The 16971-nt window shown below is 43.9% G+C and overlaps 1 protein-coding gene across 1 annotated transcript; it reads right to left on the minus strand.

Annotated features, from left to right (window-relative positions):
- Positions 1-12160: 12160 nt before the first annotated feature.
- LOC123101365 (probable protein kinase At2g41970) lies at positions 12161-14569 on the minus strand. Its single transcript, XM_044522855.1, has 8 exons — positions 14415-14569; positions 14007-14147; positions 13669-13922; positions 13429-13555; positions 13037-13310; positions 12800-12932; positions 12624-12710; positions 12161-12542 (listed from the first exon to the last, which is right to left on the minus strand). The coding sequence occupies exons 2-8, from the start codon at positions 14089-14091 to the stop codon at positions 12408-12410; spliced, it is 1095 nt and encodes a 364-aa protein (XP_044378790.1). The 5' UTR covers positions 14092-14147; positions 14415-14569; the 3' UTR covers positions 12161-12407.
- Between the last annotated feature and the right edge of the window lie 2402 nt (positions 14570-16971).

A 16971-nucleotide genomic window follows, 5' to 3' on the forward strand; every position in this document is an offset into this window, starting at 1 on the left:
CATCCTCATCCATGGTGACGTCATCAGCGACTAATGGAGCCTCCTTCTTACCCCGTCCGCTATCACCCAACCCGACACCCGACGCTAATTGGGTAGGTGGGGTGTTCATGTTCATACCTTGCTGAGGCTGCATGCTCGTGGGTGTGCTCCCGGCCGCCTCCAGACGAAGCAGACTCTTTGGCCACAACAGGACCCACCCATTGCAACAATCACCAAGCCGCCGCGGTGTCTCCTCGTCATCCACCAGTAGTGTTGGAGGAGGCAAATTCTCGTGGCCCGGTTCGACACTGGCCATGGAAACCTTGAAGACGTTCGGGGGGATCGGCCGGTTGTGGAACAATGGTTCCTTCGGCTTCATTATCGTCGCCTTCCCCACGACCACCTTCTGGTCGCCGATGGTGTACAATATGGTGCACGGGGTTTCGTCAGCCTGCAAAGAAAAGTCTGCGACGTGAGACATCCGAAAGGCAACGAAAATGGGAGATTATACATTTATATTGAAGGAGGCCGGTGTGACAGATACCGTGAGGGCGTCGAGCTCAGCCAAAGACGAAGCACCGCTGAGCACGTCCGGTGCGGGAGCCGGTGCGGTAGCCGGTGCGGGAGCAGGTGCGGGAGCAGGTGCTCCCAAGAAGTCAGCAAGGGGAAAGTCCTCTGCATTTTTTTCTGGATTTTTTCTTGTCCAAGTGATAACGTCCGTCACCAAGGAAGTAGACAAATCTGCAACCACCTGTTTTGCGGCAGCTACCGCTGTTGCGATTGTCTGAGATGATTTCTTCTCAACCGCAATCTCAACCTTCTTGTCGATGTTTTCTTCAGTTAACCTCCGTCTTTCCTTTCTCTCCTCCGTGGTCTCACGGTAGTACTTCTTCCACGTGGCGCCGTCTCCGACACCGTGCACGCGTCCATACGACGGTCGAGTATCCACCGGTTGTCGTTTCAATATGTTCAACGCCCGGTTGAATGGAGTGTCCCACTTGGGCCTCGCCAATGCCTCAGACGGCGAGTCGCTTTCGGCCGCAATCCGGTGCTGCTCTCTCTGCAAAAGGCACAAGGATCATTTACAAATATGACTAACGTGTGCAGTCGAATCGATCAGAAACTAAAATTACCAGCAGTCTCATGAACTCCGTAATGACCGGTGTTGTCTCGTAAACCTTCTTCACTGGGTCCCAACGGTGTCGGGCCCTCAGGTCGTCACGCTCCTGCGGGATGGTGAAATCCGCCAAGGGGTCTGGGATGCCCAGACTCGCGGCTCCGCGTCCTCCTTGGCCCATTTGGACCTCTTTCCGCCGTAACCACGGCTTTCGAGGTGGTGGCTCCCAATGTTCCTCTTTTGAAGCCCCTTCATGTACTTAGACTTTTTTTGGCAGCTTCGGCCTCGCAAGCCTCCTTGAATATTTGAAACTGCTCTTCCGTGATTGTCGGATTATCCTTTACAATCTCGGAGTAGGGTTCCCCGCCGTTGATCTTTGCTTTCACTCGATTTTTCCAGGCGGCCAACGCGTCGCTAAACTTGGCCATGGCGTGTTTGTTTATCTTCTTCATTGCCGGGTCCTCGTCTGGATCTTCATAATCCTTCTCATTCCGGCCCGGGAACAAGAATATCTAGTGAAACTTCTTTAGGAGGGAGCTCCTCATATTTTCTATCTTCTGTAGTTTCTCATCATTGATGGTGGCGGTTGTCCGTACGATGCAGCCAATTTGATTGTCGTAGCACGCGCGCGCTTCCTCGGGCGCCTTTGGCTCAAAATTGTCGTCATCCACCTCCGTGACCACCAGTCTAGTAGTCCTGAGTTTGTTAGGAACCCGTTGCCTCTTTGCTTTCAGTTCTACACTGGCTCCGCTCCCCGAGGCAGCACCGGTCTCAGCGCCGGTCTCGATGTCGGTCTGAATCTCAGCGCCGGTCTCAGTCTCAGCACCGGTCTGCGTGTCGGTCTCAGTCCCTGATGCCACCGGTGGGCCCAGCAACAACATCGGTTGATCGTCGGTAAGGCTAAAATATTCGTCTGCCGCCAGGTAAACGTCGTCGCAATCACCAGAACCTTGTCCTTCATCGTTGCTAGCCATGTTTCCTATGATTAAATCTACTCAATTAATTCTAGACCTAATAAAATGAATAATGACATAAAAAAGGACTATTGTTTTGCAGGAATGTTGACTCCTTCCTGGTGCGGCAAATCCCGGGCACTCGATATGTCCTAGTTTGTAGCACAAGTCATGCCGAAATTCACAGAAAATTTCGGCATGACCTTTGCTAAAAAGTGGACAAATCGAGAACCTGAAATTTGCCGGAACAGAAATGAATCAACATTCCGGCAAAACATAGGCCACTCAGCATCATTCCCTGAAAACAACAAAGCCACTTGGGCACAATCGAACAACTTCAATGAAAAGATATAACATGAGCAAACACTATTGAGGAATTTGCATATAACATGGCCACTTCAATGAAAAGATATCTGTTTGACCAAGTTTTTGAAAAGAAAAACAATTCTGTTTTTTGTTTATAGCTAAATGCCATAGCTACTGTTTTTTATTTATAGCTAAATACTTTTGTTTTTTTTTTCTAAAGCTAAAACTATTTATATCTACTGTTCTGTTTGACCAAGTTTTTGAAAAGAAAAACAATTCTGTTTTTTTTGTTTATAGCTAAAGGCCATAGCTACTGTTTTTTATTTATAGCTAAATACTTTTGTTTTTTGTCTAAAGATAAAAGTCTAGGAACTACATTTTCTTTAACCCTTTTGACCTCACCAGAATTTCCACAGCAAGACCTTAGTACCTACACCCAATTTCTTCAAAAATATTCAGGTCCATAGTCCAAATAATTCAAATTTCATTTGAATGAAATTTGGAACAAATTCAGATCCGTAGTCAAAATAATTTTTTATAGCTAAGTGTTTTTTGTTTATACCCTCTGTTAATTTAAATCTAAATGCTACTATTATTTATATACCCTCTATTAGTTTAAAGCTAAATGGAATTACTGTTTAGGAATTTTCATAAAAATTGCCCTAGCTAATTTCCTAAAAAATTGCAAATCATTTTTCTTAAATGCTATAAAATGCCTACTGCCCTAAAAAAATCTAGGGTTCATATGAACACCTAGGGTTCATATGAACATCAACACAGTATCAACACATATATATAATTGCCCTAGCAGATAGATATAGGAGGGTAGGGACAGGAGAGGCATAGCCTTACGGTCGGCGGCGAGGGCAGGCTCTGGCTCGGGCAGCGGCGGTGAGGTCAAGGGAGGCGACAGTGAGGTCGACGACGGCCTCGGGCGGCGGCTGTGAGGTCGAGGGGGCGGCCTCGGGCGGCGGCGGTGTGGTCGAAGGCGGCGGGCGGCGGCGGTGTGGTCGAAGGCGGCCTCGGGCGGCGGGCGGCGGCGGTGTGGTCGAAGGCGCGCGGCAGGGCAACGACGGCGATGGAGAAGTTGGGGAACAGGGGGAGTAGAGAGGGGGGAAAAGGACTTAGCGAAATTTTGAGCCAGGGCCGCCGGGATTTGAGTCAAACTAGCAGCAGCGCGTTTTGCTGAAACGCGCTATAGCTAAGATAGCTATAGCACGTTCCAGAGAAACGCGCTGCAGCTAAACCTTTCTGTTTTCTTTTTCTTTTGTTTTCTTTACATTTTCTTTTTTTCATTTCTCCTTTTTCTATTTCTTTCATTTTCATTTACTTTTCTACTTATTTTTCTATTTATTTTCTTTTGCATAGCAGTAGCGCTGTAAATAAGAAACGCGCTGCTACAATGTTTTTAGCAGTAGCGTGCTTCTAGGAGAAGCGCTGCTACTATTCCTAGCCTACCGGCACTAGTGAGAGAATTTTAGTAGTAGCGTTTTTCTGTGAAGACGCGCTACTGCTAAAATAATGATTGTAGCGTGGTTTTGCAACAAGCGCTACTACTAAGTAGCGCTAGCGCCGAGTTTTGACCAACGCTACTGCTATACCTCTGTGTATAGCGTTTTCCCTGGTAGTGCAAGGATGTCTTGGTGGTGTGTACAGTGTTGTTGGAGGGCGTGTGAAGGTTATATTGTGCTTGGTATGATTAGATCTTATGACCGGAGGGACCGGACCCTGGAGGGCTCGGACTACCTTGGAGCCTTAGGCCCCTATTTCCTGAGGAAAATAATTACACATTTAGGGTTTCTTTCTCAAGTAGTGGTATATTTTGTAGGTGCATATTTATCAGTGTATGTGTAGTTGATTCTCTCTTAATAGTATTGTTTCTCAAATGACTCAAGTAAGTGTAAAAGCCATCATGATCCTATTTTTTTCCTTTTTGGAAATGGGAGGGGGAGTCTAACCATCCATGTTCCTCTTCCGAGTGCAGTGGCACTGTTCATAGTCGATGCACCTCTTGACCTAAACGATCCACCACCACGACCAGAGCCCTGGCTACCAGATAGGGGTTCCCCTAGAAGCTATCAATCATGTGCCATACTCTGTATCCTAAGGGGCATTAACCCCATTTCTGCATTCCTCCAGGATGTGACCAAGAATGCCACGCACTTTGCAAAAAAAAATCCTATCTTCACATATTTGACAGCCAGAAAAACCGTTTCATTCCCATTAAGGTTCAAGGGAGCAAATCGTACCAAAGGATTGGCAAACTCGGTCTTGGCACTGACATGTACATAATCTCCATATCCAAACTCCATACCTATCCAATTGTCCTACCTGATCAGCAATAGCTTGGGATCAGCAGAGATAAGAGATTCTGTTTATCTGCACCCATACCCAAACACTCTCGAGCTTGCCTACATTCTGCCTTGCCTTCCTATAATACTCCTCTATCATCACAACAAGGAAAACAAATCTATACACCTTGATGAACCACTGTAACCAATCTCCTAAGAGGAATATTTGAACCACAAACAACTTGACATCAACCTCACGGATATCTGGTTCATAGGCGTACCATGTTTCTTTTTTCAGAATCACTGGCGGTTTTATTCAAACTCAACAGTCACAACATGTTCAATGCTTTCGACCATAGACCCAAGAAAATATAGAGTAACTCCTATTACTAAGAATTACAATGATATCTCTTGAAGACGTATTATCCGTGGTAACAATCCTAGCAACATGAACTGCTACCAAGGCTTCAACAAAGATAATGCAATTAAATGGAGTTGAGGCACAACCATCCATAGACCTACACAAACGTGACCACCTTCAAGGGTTTCTGAAAACCCATGATTCACCCACAAGATGGGAGGTTGTGAGCATTGGGCCGCGGATGATCCCCTAGTAGTGCAGGTCATCGAACCACAAAATCTTCACCAAGATGCCAGAGAAGCATGCCGCAACCACAAGAGATCAGACAAGCAAAAGCACAAGACACTAATATAAACTCATCATATCTCCATGAACGCATCAGCGAGTAGTAAAACCAAATTTCCACAAGTTCGGGCCTATGAAGGCAAGACATCTCTGGCTCTATGGCACTATCCGATACGGGATCATCGCAGGAGAAGAATCGGAGTAACTTGTTGTCACCGTACTGCACCCTCCGCAAGAATATCACCAATGAAGACCATAAAATAAATATTTGGACACTTCTAAACATGCTGCAAGGACATGAGGTCTCACCGCCTAACGGCATGCGGGTCAGGCAACGGATAAGATCACAACCGCTAGTCAATACCCCAATCGCCGATGCATTTTACTTCATTTTTCGTATGATGGTGCATATAGGTGCGGGACAGCTAACCCACTAGGCGAAGTGAGTTGTGTTTTGTAACGCGCGACATAAAAATCCCCGAAAAGCAACGCGCTTGCATGGGAATCAAAATCGCAACCTCCCAATCATGAACACGTGCTACTAGCCACTTCAACTATTCGCTGCTAGTGAGTGATGATAAGCGCGACATATTTAAGAACACAACACAATGTCGAGATTTAAAAACACTTTTTATAGTTTCTAAAACATTTCTTGAAAATTGTGGACAATTATGAAATGTTGAACATTTTTTGGAAAATACAAACACTTTCTGAAAATGTGAATATCTTCTAAAATTACAAACAAAACAAAATTCAAAATTTTTAAAAATATGATTATTTTTTCTTAAATGGTGAACAATTTTTTGAATCCCGGACCATATCTTAAAATGTGAACAGCCTTTTCAAATCCCCAAAACACGAAACATGAACAATTTTTGAGAAAATATGAACAATTATTGAAAACATGAAACAATTTTATTTTACTTCTTTCTGAAAGTGCTAACTTTTTTTGAATATGTGAGCAATTTTTAAAATGAGAACATTTTTTAAACTCCAAAAATAATTGAATATGAGGACATGTTTAGAAATTATCAATGTTTTTATAAATCGCAAGTTTTTTCTAAATTGCAAAAAATAGAAAAATTAAGCAAATACATGAAACAATTTAAAAACAAAAAACAATAAAAGAACACAAACAAAAAAGGCGGGTGGCTCGCACAATGGTTAAGCTCAAAAAGTGTGTCGGCCTATCTCGCGCGTTCGGGGGGTTCACCCATGCGTTGCGTTGATAGTTCAAGGCAGTGAGCGGCGAATATGGAACACCCCTATTCCGTGCGCCAATGGGGGGCTGCTATCTCGCGCGTGCGCGCTACAACGCGCGCTGTTGTTGCCTTTTTTAACAAGCCTGGGACATAGTTTGAGGCAAATCCGGGCCCCATCCATTGAAATTAGGGGGATGAGATTATAGTTCACGGGAGAGAGAGAGAGAGAGCAGGGAGGGTCCAGCACTGTACAGGCACATATGGGCTGCTGCTTTAACATGGGTGGGCCCATCTGTCCTTGGCTTTCGCTAGTGTGAGGAAAAAGAATTTCCTATTTGCCCCTCGTTGCGGCAAGTTGCCGTGGCAACGCACAGGAGGGGGGCCAACCGACACGACTGGGCCGGCCCATTTGAGTAGATCGTGTTGGCACTACCCCATCCGGTTTTGGGAACCTTCCAGAAGGTTCCCTGAACCGGTTTTTTGTTTCTTTTTTATGGTTTTTTATTTTTTATGTTTTTTTCTATTTATTTGTGGTCAGGTTTTTCTTTTTCCGTTTTCTTTTTATTCAATTTAATTTTTCTTTTTTCAGAAATATTCAATATTCTAAAAAAAGTTCATTTTTGAAATGTTCCTGTTTTCAAATTTTATTCCTACATTCAAAAAATGTTCACATTTTAAAATTGTTTGGGAATTTCAAAAAATGTTTCTGTTTTCAAATTTAAAAATTATTCGCTTCTTTTCGAAATATTTTTGAAACAACGTTCATGAATTTCTGAACATTTTTGGTTTTTTGTTTTATTTTTAATTTCTCTCTTTTTATTTTTCAAGTTTATTTTTTTGAACTTTTTTGAAAATTTCAAATATCGATCAGAATTTCAAAAAATGTTCTCATTTGGAAATTTGTTCAAAAATTCCAAAAAATGTTTACAATTTCAAAAAATATTTGTGGTTTCAAAATTTTGTTCACAATTTCAAACAATGTGCTCGTTTTTCAAAATTTGTTCACAAATTCAAAAATTGTTCGGGTAGCTACAAATAATGTTAAGCTTTCAAATTAATTCGGAATTTAAAAAATGTTCGGTTTTCAAAAAAAGTTGTTCACAAATTCAAAACACTTTTATGGTTTCTAATTTTTGTTGATCTTTTTTGAAAAATGTTTGAAATTCAAAAATTTATTTGTGTTCTAAGAAAATGTTTACATTTAAAAAAGAAATATTTTGAGCTTCTAAAAAACTCTACCTTGGCTTGTTCGTGTCGTTACAGTACACGGTCCGGTCGCTACAGTACATCTTTGAGCTGCCCCTCCCGTAGTGCTTTTAGAATCCGCGGTGTACAACAATCACCAATGTGCTGTCAGCTCGAGTGGCTGATGAGAGGCATTCAGTATCCAGAGGTGGCGACTTCGATCCCCCAAGGCGGCGCTCTATTCTTTAGCTACACCGCGTTTGTTCGCTCGCTACAGTGCTGCTAATGGGCCGGCCCACTCGGTGGCGCCCCTGTGCGATATGGCGGCAATTTGCCGCAAAATGTGACACATACGACCTCTCTGAGGAAAAGGGGTCGCTCGTTGCGACGCTCGCTCGCGAAGGAGCGTTTCCGACGCCAATGCCTATTCGGCGCCTTCAGCGCTGCTGGTAGACAATTTCGTACGGAGCAGACACCCCACTATACGCCTGGTGTAATTGCGGGTCGGCCAATATACTTCCTTTTTTTATGTTTTCTACTGAGGTATTTCCCGGTTTCCTGTTTAGTTTTTTCCTTGGTTTCTGTTATTCCTTTTTTTTCTCATTTTTATTCTTTTTGTTCTTTTTATTTCATGTTTAGTTTTATCCTTTTTGTTTGATTTTTCTTTAAAGAATTTCCAAATTCCTGATTTTTTAGCGTGGAAACTATTTCAAGTGCTTGGGCTTTTGGTGCTGAATATTTTTCTTAACTTTCTAAAAATCTGAGTGAGCTTTCTCAAAGTTTATGAACTTTTTCAAGTTTAATGATTTTTTTTAAATTCATAAACATTTTCAAATTTTATGAAATTTTATCTCTTTACTTTTTGGCAAATTCGTGAAAAATAATAAAACTTGGTTTTTAGAATCCTTTTCAAATTATTTGAATGTGAATTTTCTTGTTTGTTAAAAAGATTGTTAACTTTTACAAATGTCATGAATTTTTCAAATTAATGATATTTGTTTATTTTTTTCCTAATTTTGTGACTAGTTTAAAAAAGTGAATTATTTTCATTTGACGTTTTTTTACATTTATGAACTTTTTTATAAACTCAACGGTCAATTGGTCAACCAGCCGACCAGCAAGTTATTATTTTGAGGGAACAAAAACTTTATTGATCAACTAGTTTCGGAGGAATGATTACAGAGTCATGCGGCATAAGTAGCCACGTATATCTACCAGTATCTAAGTGCAAAGAATATTTTGCTAAACTACCAGCTTCATGATTCCTTGATCTACTTTTTTGAATGAAATTGCACTCCTCGAAATCTTGTGCATGAATTCTTATCTCCCTTACAATAGCTTGATGTGCATCTCCAGTGTTTGCCTTTACATCATTAATTACCTGGAGACAATCCGATGAGACCAGAATCTTTTTAAGCATTAAATCATTAGCTGTGGCCAAAGCTTCCCGCACTGCTAAGGCCTCCAGAACCATCGGGTCTGAAATTCGTGTCCAGGTGACCGAAGAAGACCCTAAATATTTTCCATATTCATTCTGACAAACAGTAACAAATGCTCCTCGATCTCCATGCACAGAAGTAGCTCCATCGACATTACATTTAGCGATTCCCAGAGGTGGATGAATCCAGGGTTGTCTCGCCATCTTGGGAGGCCTGGTAGCTGATGATGTTGGAGCAAGAGCCTCAAGCTCTGCGATGAAGCGCTTGATGAACATATGTGTTGACATGGGTGGCTGAAACACATGTTCGTAGATTGATTCCGACCCGCGTTCCATATCGCCTACAAAGTCACAACCATATACATAAAAGCCACATGTGGTAAAGAGTCATGCATGGTGAACAGCCATAACTTTGCATTTTCTTCTCTGGTAATTATCATGTGCCCCACCATCTCTTCGTTTGCCCAAGCCCACACTGATCTTCAAGATAAGCAGTCAAGTAATGTGTGGTGCCATCTCTTTGATTTTTTTAAAGAAAATCATGGATTAAAATGCAAATTTCAAAAACGTTCCACAATTTCAAAAAATGGGAAAAAGAAAAAGAAAACCCCACAAAGAAAGACAACAACAACAACAACAACAACAACAACAACAACAACAACAACAACAAAGCATTTAGTCTCAAACAAGTTGGGGTAGGCTAGAGGCGGAACCCATAAGATCTCGCGACCAACTCATGGCTCTCGCACATGGATAGCAAGTTTCCACATACCCCTGCCAATAGCTAGTTCTTTGGTGATACTCCAATCCTTCAGGTCTCTCTTAACGGACTCCTGCCATGTCAAATTTGGTCTACCCCAACCTCTCTTGACATTATCCGCATGCTTTAGTCGTCCGCTATGAATCGGAGCTTCTGGAGGCCTACGTTGAATATGTCTAAACCATCTCAGACTATGTTGGGCAAGTTTCTCTTTAATGGTGAAAGAAAACCGGTAGAAAAAAAAGATTAAAGTGGTTCCGGACAGGTTCTAGAACCTTCCCTTGTCTTGTGTAATATGCCTTTTGGGAAATACCTAACTAGCATATCCTTATTCGGTGCAGTATGCGCCGAACATGATATGCCTCATTTTCTCCTTGAATCTCCCAGCCTTCCAACTTCATGCTCGTCTAGCTAAAAAAACTTCATGCTCATCCAAGCAGCTCCCCTATCTCCATAATCGTGGACAACCACCGCTGGTTCTTCCCGTTCTCCACCCGAGGTCTTGGATCGGGGCTTCACCCATGAGGCCATCCGCCATTTGGAATTCAAATAAACTATCTATCAGGTTGAATTGATCAATGATTTTGTTTCGGTAAAGGGTGAATACTGGTGTCTCAAAATAAAGCGTCAAGCAGATATAAACACACTGCCCAAAGTCATAAAATATCATATCTTTTTCTAAGCAAGAAAAAACAAACCCGAAGCTATCAAAACAGGGATCGACAAACGATAGCAACAACCATATCCGCGACCATCTCTTGACACCACAAAGACAATGAGGTTCTTCAATAACAATGCCTTAATGAAGGGAATAACGCTCTAGATCCAGCGTCACCGCATCCAACCACCAAAGCCAGATTATATGTTTTCACCCCAAAGAACAAGTTTGATCATTTCTGAGCAATGTCTTCAACAAGATAACGATGCAAAAAACATCACCAATGTATAAGCAACTCAGGTCGGACCAAGGGGTTTCACCCCGGAGCTCGGGACCGGGTACTCGATAAGCACCACCAAATCAAAATCAGTCATCTGTTGTCGCCGGCACTTTTCTGCGATCCCAGCAGTTACATGTGATGGGCTAGGAATCCCACCGCCATCGTTGTACAATCATACCGTGTGTCTCAAACCATCGTCCATAGATTATATCTCATCAGTTAAGGAAACTGACCAGAGTAAGAGCCGCCAAAACCCACAAAGCAGCCTTTCGGCTACATCCCGCAACTTTTTCGGTACGAGGCGCCGACAACAGCTAGTGGATCTAGAGAGAGGAATCCTCGCGAAGACCCTTCGATGGCCACCGTAATCCGCAGATCAAGAAGCCGGTTGGTGCCGCCAGTATACTGTCTGATGGATAATACTGCTGCCGAGTGGCGTTGGTCACATAGAGGGCGCCGCCGCAGGCAGACAGCCGCTGACCTGAGCAAGGATTGGCGAACATGGACTGCCCCCACCGACAGTGAACTAGGCATGCAAAACTTCCATCTTCCGCGACCCCAACCTCAAGGGTTGCGGTTGGGTCGAGAAGAAGATCATTCCTCATGGTCTTGTCCATCCCGGTCTAACCATATCTGGGTAGGGGGGAGGCACGAGGCGTCGGTGGGAGACTGGCGGGCTAGAGCAGGGATTCCGAGGCCATCTTGGCTAGGACTCCATGTTCCAGGCTGGAGTTCCTCGGCAACAAACCGAGAATGGCGAGCCATCGGTGACTCACTCGGGGAGGGAGAGAGTGACAACCTCGGGTGATGCAAAGGCGGGCATCTCGAGGGGAGAGAAATCCCTCCGTCCTGAACTGATAAATGATGTTGTACTAGTCGGCACTCTGCAGCTAATCCAACACCCAGACAAGGCCCTATGCCTTTCTCATTTTATTTGTAGGTCATATTTTCCAGTACTGCTCTTTTCCTTCTCTTCCATGTTTTTCTCTCATGAGAAATATTAGTAAGTAAAAGATTGTTTTTGTTGAGAATAGGAATTGCATATCTCGCTTTTCTGAGCAATAACTCTTTTGTCCACCCTTTAGTTTAGCAACTGGATAAATGGTAAAGCCTAAAGGGGTTAGTGATCTTTGCAGAAAACTAGTTAAGACAAAGGTATACTCTAGTGTGTGATTTTTTGGTGAAGTTTGCGTTGATTTTGCAGGACACTACGACAACAATTGCGAGGGTATTTTGCACAATGGAATATATCAAGTCTGATTTGCGCAATAGAATAGGCAATGATCTCATGTATCTTCGTCTCGTTACTTATGTTGAAACCTATGTATATTGCATTCATATCAAATATTTGCATAACCATATAAAGGACTGCTACCATAACAAAGTACATTCTTTTCTGTTCCTCCTGTTTAATTTGTCTACACGATTTTCGGTCAGAAAATTTTGACATGACAAGGTTTTGAACCTAGCACCGCCACAGGTGGTCAGCCTATGACCTAAACAAATCAAGTAGATGATCTATAGATATAACACATGGAACCATGCATGCAAGAGTTCGTTCAAGCTTCTTTGTGCCGCCTAGCGCTGATCGATCAGGGTCTCGGTGCTTCGGCGGCTGGTCCAGCCGGTTTTTGGTTGAGAAGGGGCTGAATCGCCTTCACGACGATCGTCATGTTCGGTCTGAAGTCGGATTCGTACTGCACGCACAGCGCTGCCACTGCTGCTAGCTGAAGACATGAAAACACAACCTCGGTACAGACACGTACTGTTAAATTTTACAGTTTGCCGGATTTACTACAGTGGCATACCTTGGCGACGGCTTTTGGAGGGTAGTCACTGTTGAGCTTTGGATCAACACATTGCTTTACTTTATCTTCGCTCAACCTTGGAGTGGCCTGCCTCAGAGGATCAAGAAACACATATATGTAAGACCATGCATGACAATACACCGATAAGTTTATCCAAAGGTTATTGAACACGATACCCAAGTAACAAGACTTTGCTGCCCTTTCGGCATGGTGTGATCGACCGGTTTTCTTCCCGTCAGTAGTTCTAGTAGGATCACGCCGAAGCTATAGACGTCACTCTTTTGGTTGATTTGCCCTGTCATAGCATATCTGAATATTACCAAATCCCAAACAGCAAAATGTGTGAGCAAGGTAGCAAAACTGAGAGAATATATGAATTAAGAAAAAGAATTCATAGGGTCGATCGGTCTTACTCTGGTGCGTGGTATCCAAATGTTCCTAGCACACGAGTCGAATGTAACCGGGCAGCGGTGTCTGTGCCCTGGTTTGTCAGGTTGAAGTCGGCAATCTTGGAGCTGAATTCGTCGAATATTAGGACGTTACTCGACCGAATATCTCGATGAACAATCGATGGTTGGACTTTTTCATGTAGGTACTCTAGCCCCCTTGCCGCTCCGTAAGCTATCTTGACGCGCTGAGCCCAGTTGAGCACCGGCCCGGGTTCAGCGCCCTGCACTCCTTTCTTGCCTGCACGGGCCGGTAAGAATCGATCGGTAAGTTACAGTTAATTACAGTATGTTAATTTAGCAGTCACCTTGACATATGCATATAGATCAAAATTAGAATTGTGGTAGAGTAGACGCACCGTGCAAGATATTATGCAAAGAACCCATGGTTGCAAATTGATAGGCCAGCATGCGGTTCCCATCCTCCATGCAATAGCCCAGGAGTTCCACGAAGTACTCGTTCTTAAGCTTGGAGACCATTGCTAGCTATGGCAATGAGATCGATCAATCATGACTCATGAGAAGGAAGAATCCAAAGGCAATTCATCATCGATCGGATATATATTCAGATGAGAGGATGATGGATGGTTGGCACGCACCTGAGCAGAGAATTCGGAGTCGGACTCCGTTGAGGCGCTGGGATCGAGCTTCTTGATGACGGCGGGGCGGCCGTCGCTAAGGGTACCATTGTAGACGCGGCCGTAGGAGCCCTCGCCGATGAGGGCCTTGTCGCTGAAATTGTTGGTCATCTTGTTGAGCTCGTCTAGCGGGATCGCCGGCACGTCGATGGTGACCACCTTGGGCGGCCCTCCGGGCCTCGCGGCGCCGGGCCCCCTCGGCCCGCCTCTGTTGCCTGCATGCGCCAAAGTCGTTTCGTTCATCAAAAAACTGTCTGTGATCACACCAAGATCCGTGAAAAGAGACGATGAGTTGATACCGGGAGCGTTGACGTTGGGCGGCGGAGCGGCTTGGTTCGCCGGCGGGCCGTACGTGTCCTCCTCGGCGCTGCCGCAGCAAGACATTGTTCTCGCCGGCCGGACACGATGGGTTGGTTTGGGGGCGGTCAGCAGATCATGACCTGGATGGACGTGGATTCCCAACAACAGAATAGGATCGATCAACACATCCTCCAATCCCCAAACAAAATGAATTCGATCAAGGACTAAAATAATGCGGAATCGCTGATCCGATCAAGAACTAATTCAATCAAGATTTGGAAAATCTGGCAATGTGCCAGTGTGGATCTTGCTAGATCCTCCAATCCACGAAGAAAATAAATTGGATCAACGATGCAATGGAAGAATCATAACCCGGTGATTCCCAATCTAGTATGAGCATTAATTACCTCCCCGAAAATTTCCCACCGGAGAATGGTCGTCGGTGGATCAAGAACAGCGGCGGTGTTTTGTTCCCGGGTAAGAGATTAGTGGTGGCCAAGGGTGGGGGCTCCTTTTTTCGCGCCAAAGGAGGCTCCTGTTCCGTTTTAACTGGTTCCTTTACTTTGTGCTCCTGCCGTGTCCTATTATTAGCATGCGAGATGTTACATCAAGAGAGTGAGAGCGCCGTTCCATGCAAAATGGTCGTCTTCCTCCTTGAGGATTTTGTATTGTTATTTATCGACATAAGCACTTGCTGACTTTTAAATTATTATAATAAATAAATGCATGCATAAAAATTAATATGTTAATTCCCAGATGAACTTTTCAGGTGGTCCACGTGCAACATCTATGTACCAGTCTGGCTGCATGTGCAACCGTGTAAGGGCGTGTTAGGTTGCCTGCATAACACCCAGCGAGGACCTCGGATGCAATGTTGGGCCGCTTTGGTTATCTGCTCGTGTGGTTGGGCCTGCATAGCATGGTACTCGAAGCGGCTCATAGCTTGGCTTTGGAGGAACGACGGAGTTGACTGTTACCAGCGAGTCATGCTCGGTGCACGCGCAGGGGACGAGCGGGTGATGTCGCGCTGTTTCTCAAAGCCGCGTCATAAATCCCTTCTCGCTTATCTCAATGTTCACTCTCCCCTCTCAAAATCACATTCTCACCAACCGCGAAAGCGGGCATCGGAGGGTCGAAGATCTGGACGGCGAGCACCGGCTTCATGACCCTTCTTCAACCTTTCGTCAATGGAAGTAAGCCAATGTCTACCTGATTTCACTAGTAGAAAAACACCTAATAGTCCCGGTTCGTAAGGGCCTTTAGTCCCGGTTCATGAACCGGGACTAATGGGTCGTTACTAATACCTCCACCCATTAGTCCCGGTTCAAACACGAACCGGGACCAATATTCCTCCACGTGGCCCTGTGCGCCGAGCCCAGTCAGGGGGCCTTTGGTCCCGGTTGGTGACTCCAACCGGGACCAAAAGGCATCCACGCGTCAGCATTCCAGTGGCTGGGGGTTTTGTTATTTTTTAATTTTTTTTTAAAGGAGGGGGGGGGTTGGGGGTTTTGGGGGCTTAATTTAGGTGTTTCATATATTGTGTTAGCTAGCTAATTAATAGAGAGAAGTGTCCTCTCTTATGTCCGTGCTTGGTCGATGCTACGTACTATATATACATAAGTGATCGAGAGAACCATTCAGTACAGAAGTTCGTCATGCATACCGAGAGAAGTGATCGACCGACCTCTCCTTCTCCGAGAGATTGGTCAAACAACAAGTTTTCGTATATCATGTATCTGACGCTACTGACTACATACATGTACAATATGTATAAGATCTCTTAATTACAATCCCCTAACAATTGAAATCAATTTCCACATGGTATTCTCCGGCTTTATTGATGACGTGGTCAAGAAAGAATCCCGCCAATTCCTCTTGAATTGCTTTCATGCGATCTGGTTCTAGGAGTTCATTCCGCATCTGCCACGTCTAATTTAAAGAAGGGGGTTAATTAATACATATATATGAATGAAACTCAACAGAAATGATGGTGTAATAAAATGAAATTGTGAATATTATTGCTTACGCACTTCATATTGTCTTTGAGAGTAGCCCCGCTTGTTTTTCAAAGTCGCGTTGTGGATGAACTCTGCACACGTAGTATCCACAGAAATCATTTCCTTCTTCCTGCCACAAGCACTTTACGAGAAATAGAGGTCAATCAAACTCATAATGAAGCGTTATAAATGACATAGAATCAACGGGAGATGCGCGCAACTAGCTAGCCAATAGTACTTACTTTCGGGTATGTATATCGCAGCTCCTACGGCAGTCCCGGAGCTTGTGCGGTGAACTGTTTCCAAACCCTGCAAGACAAAGAAAATAATTATTATTACTTGAGATATCAGGAAATGAACAAAAATTTGCCGATATGGTGCGATAATGATCGATTGAACTTACTTGCTGAGCATTTCAGTCGTGTCCGCATAGGATTTGGGATCTCTCCGTCTCGAGTCTAAGACGGTTACTAGTCCACGCTCAAGCTTAATCTCCAGAAGAATATCGTGGTACCTGCGCACGCATGCATAACTCATCAATTACATTACTATAACCTCACTCGAGTAATAAGGGAAACCGAATATGCACACGACAGTAACACTCACTTGCCGTTGTAAGGAAAGAGTATGGTATCTTTGTTTTGATTTTTGATCAACGATTGTAGCATGTTGTCCTCGGCCTCTTTGATGTCCTTTTTAACCAGAAATTCATCTATGATATTTGTGTTAATGAACCCAATATCATAAATTTCTTGTTTTTTGCACTCGACGATCTTCAATCTGCATAATATATTGAGGATAATTAATTATAAATACATGAAATGAAAGAGCCGAGCTATATATAGAGACTTAATGACAGAAATAGTACTTACAGACAGTAGCAAAAGACCATTAGTTTATCGAGGGCCTTTTGATTGAAGAACGCGAAGAACTCATCAAATGGAACAGTCAACAGATCATTTGTAAC

This window comes from Triticum aestivum, chromosome 1B (assembly GCF_018294505.1).
Source record: "Triticum aestivum cultivar Chinese Spring chromosome 1B, IWGSC CS RefSeq v2.1, whole genome shotgun sequence".
Lineage (NCBI taxonomy): Eukaryota > Viridiplantae > Streptophyta > Magnoliopsida > Poales > Poaceae > Triticum > Triticum aestivum.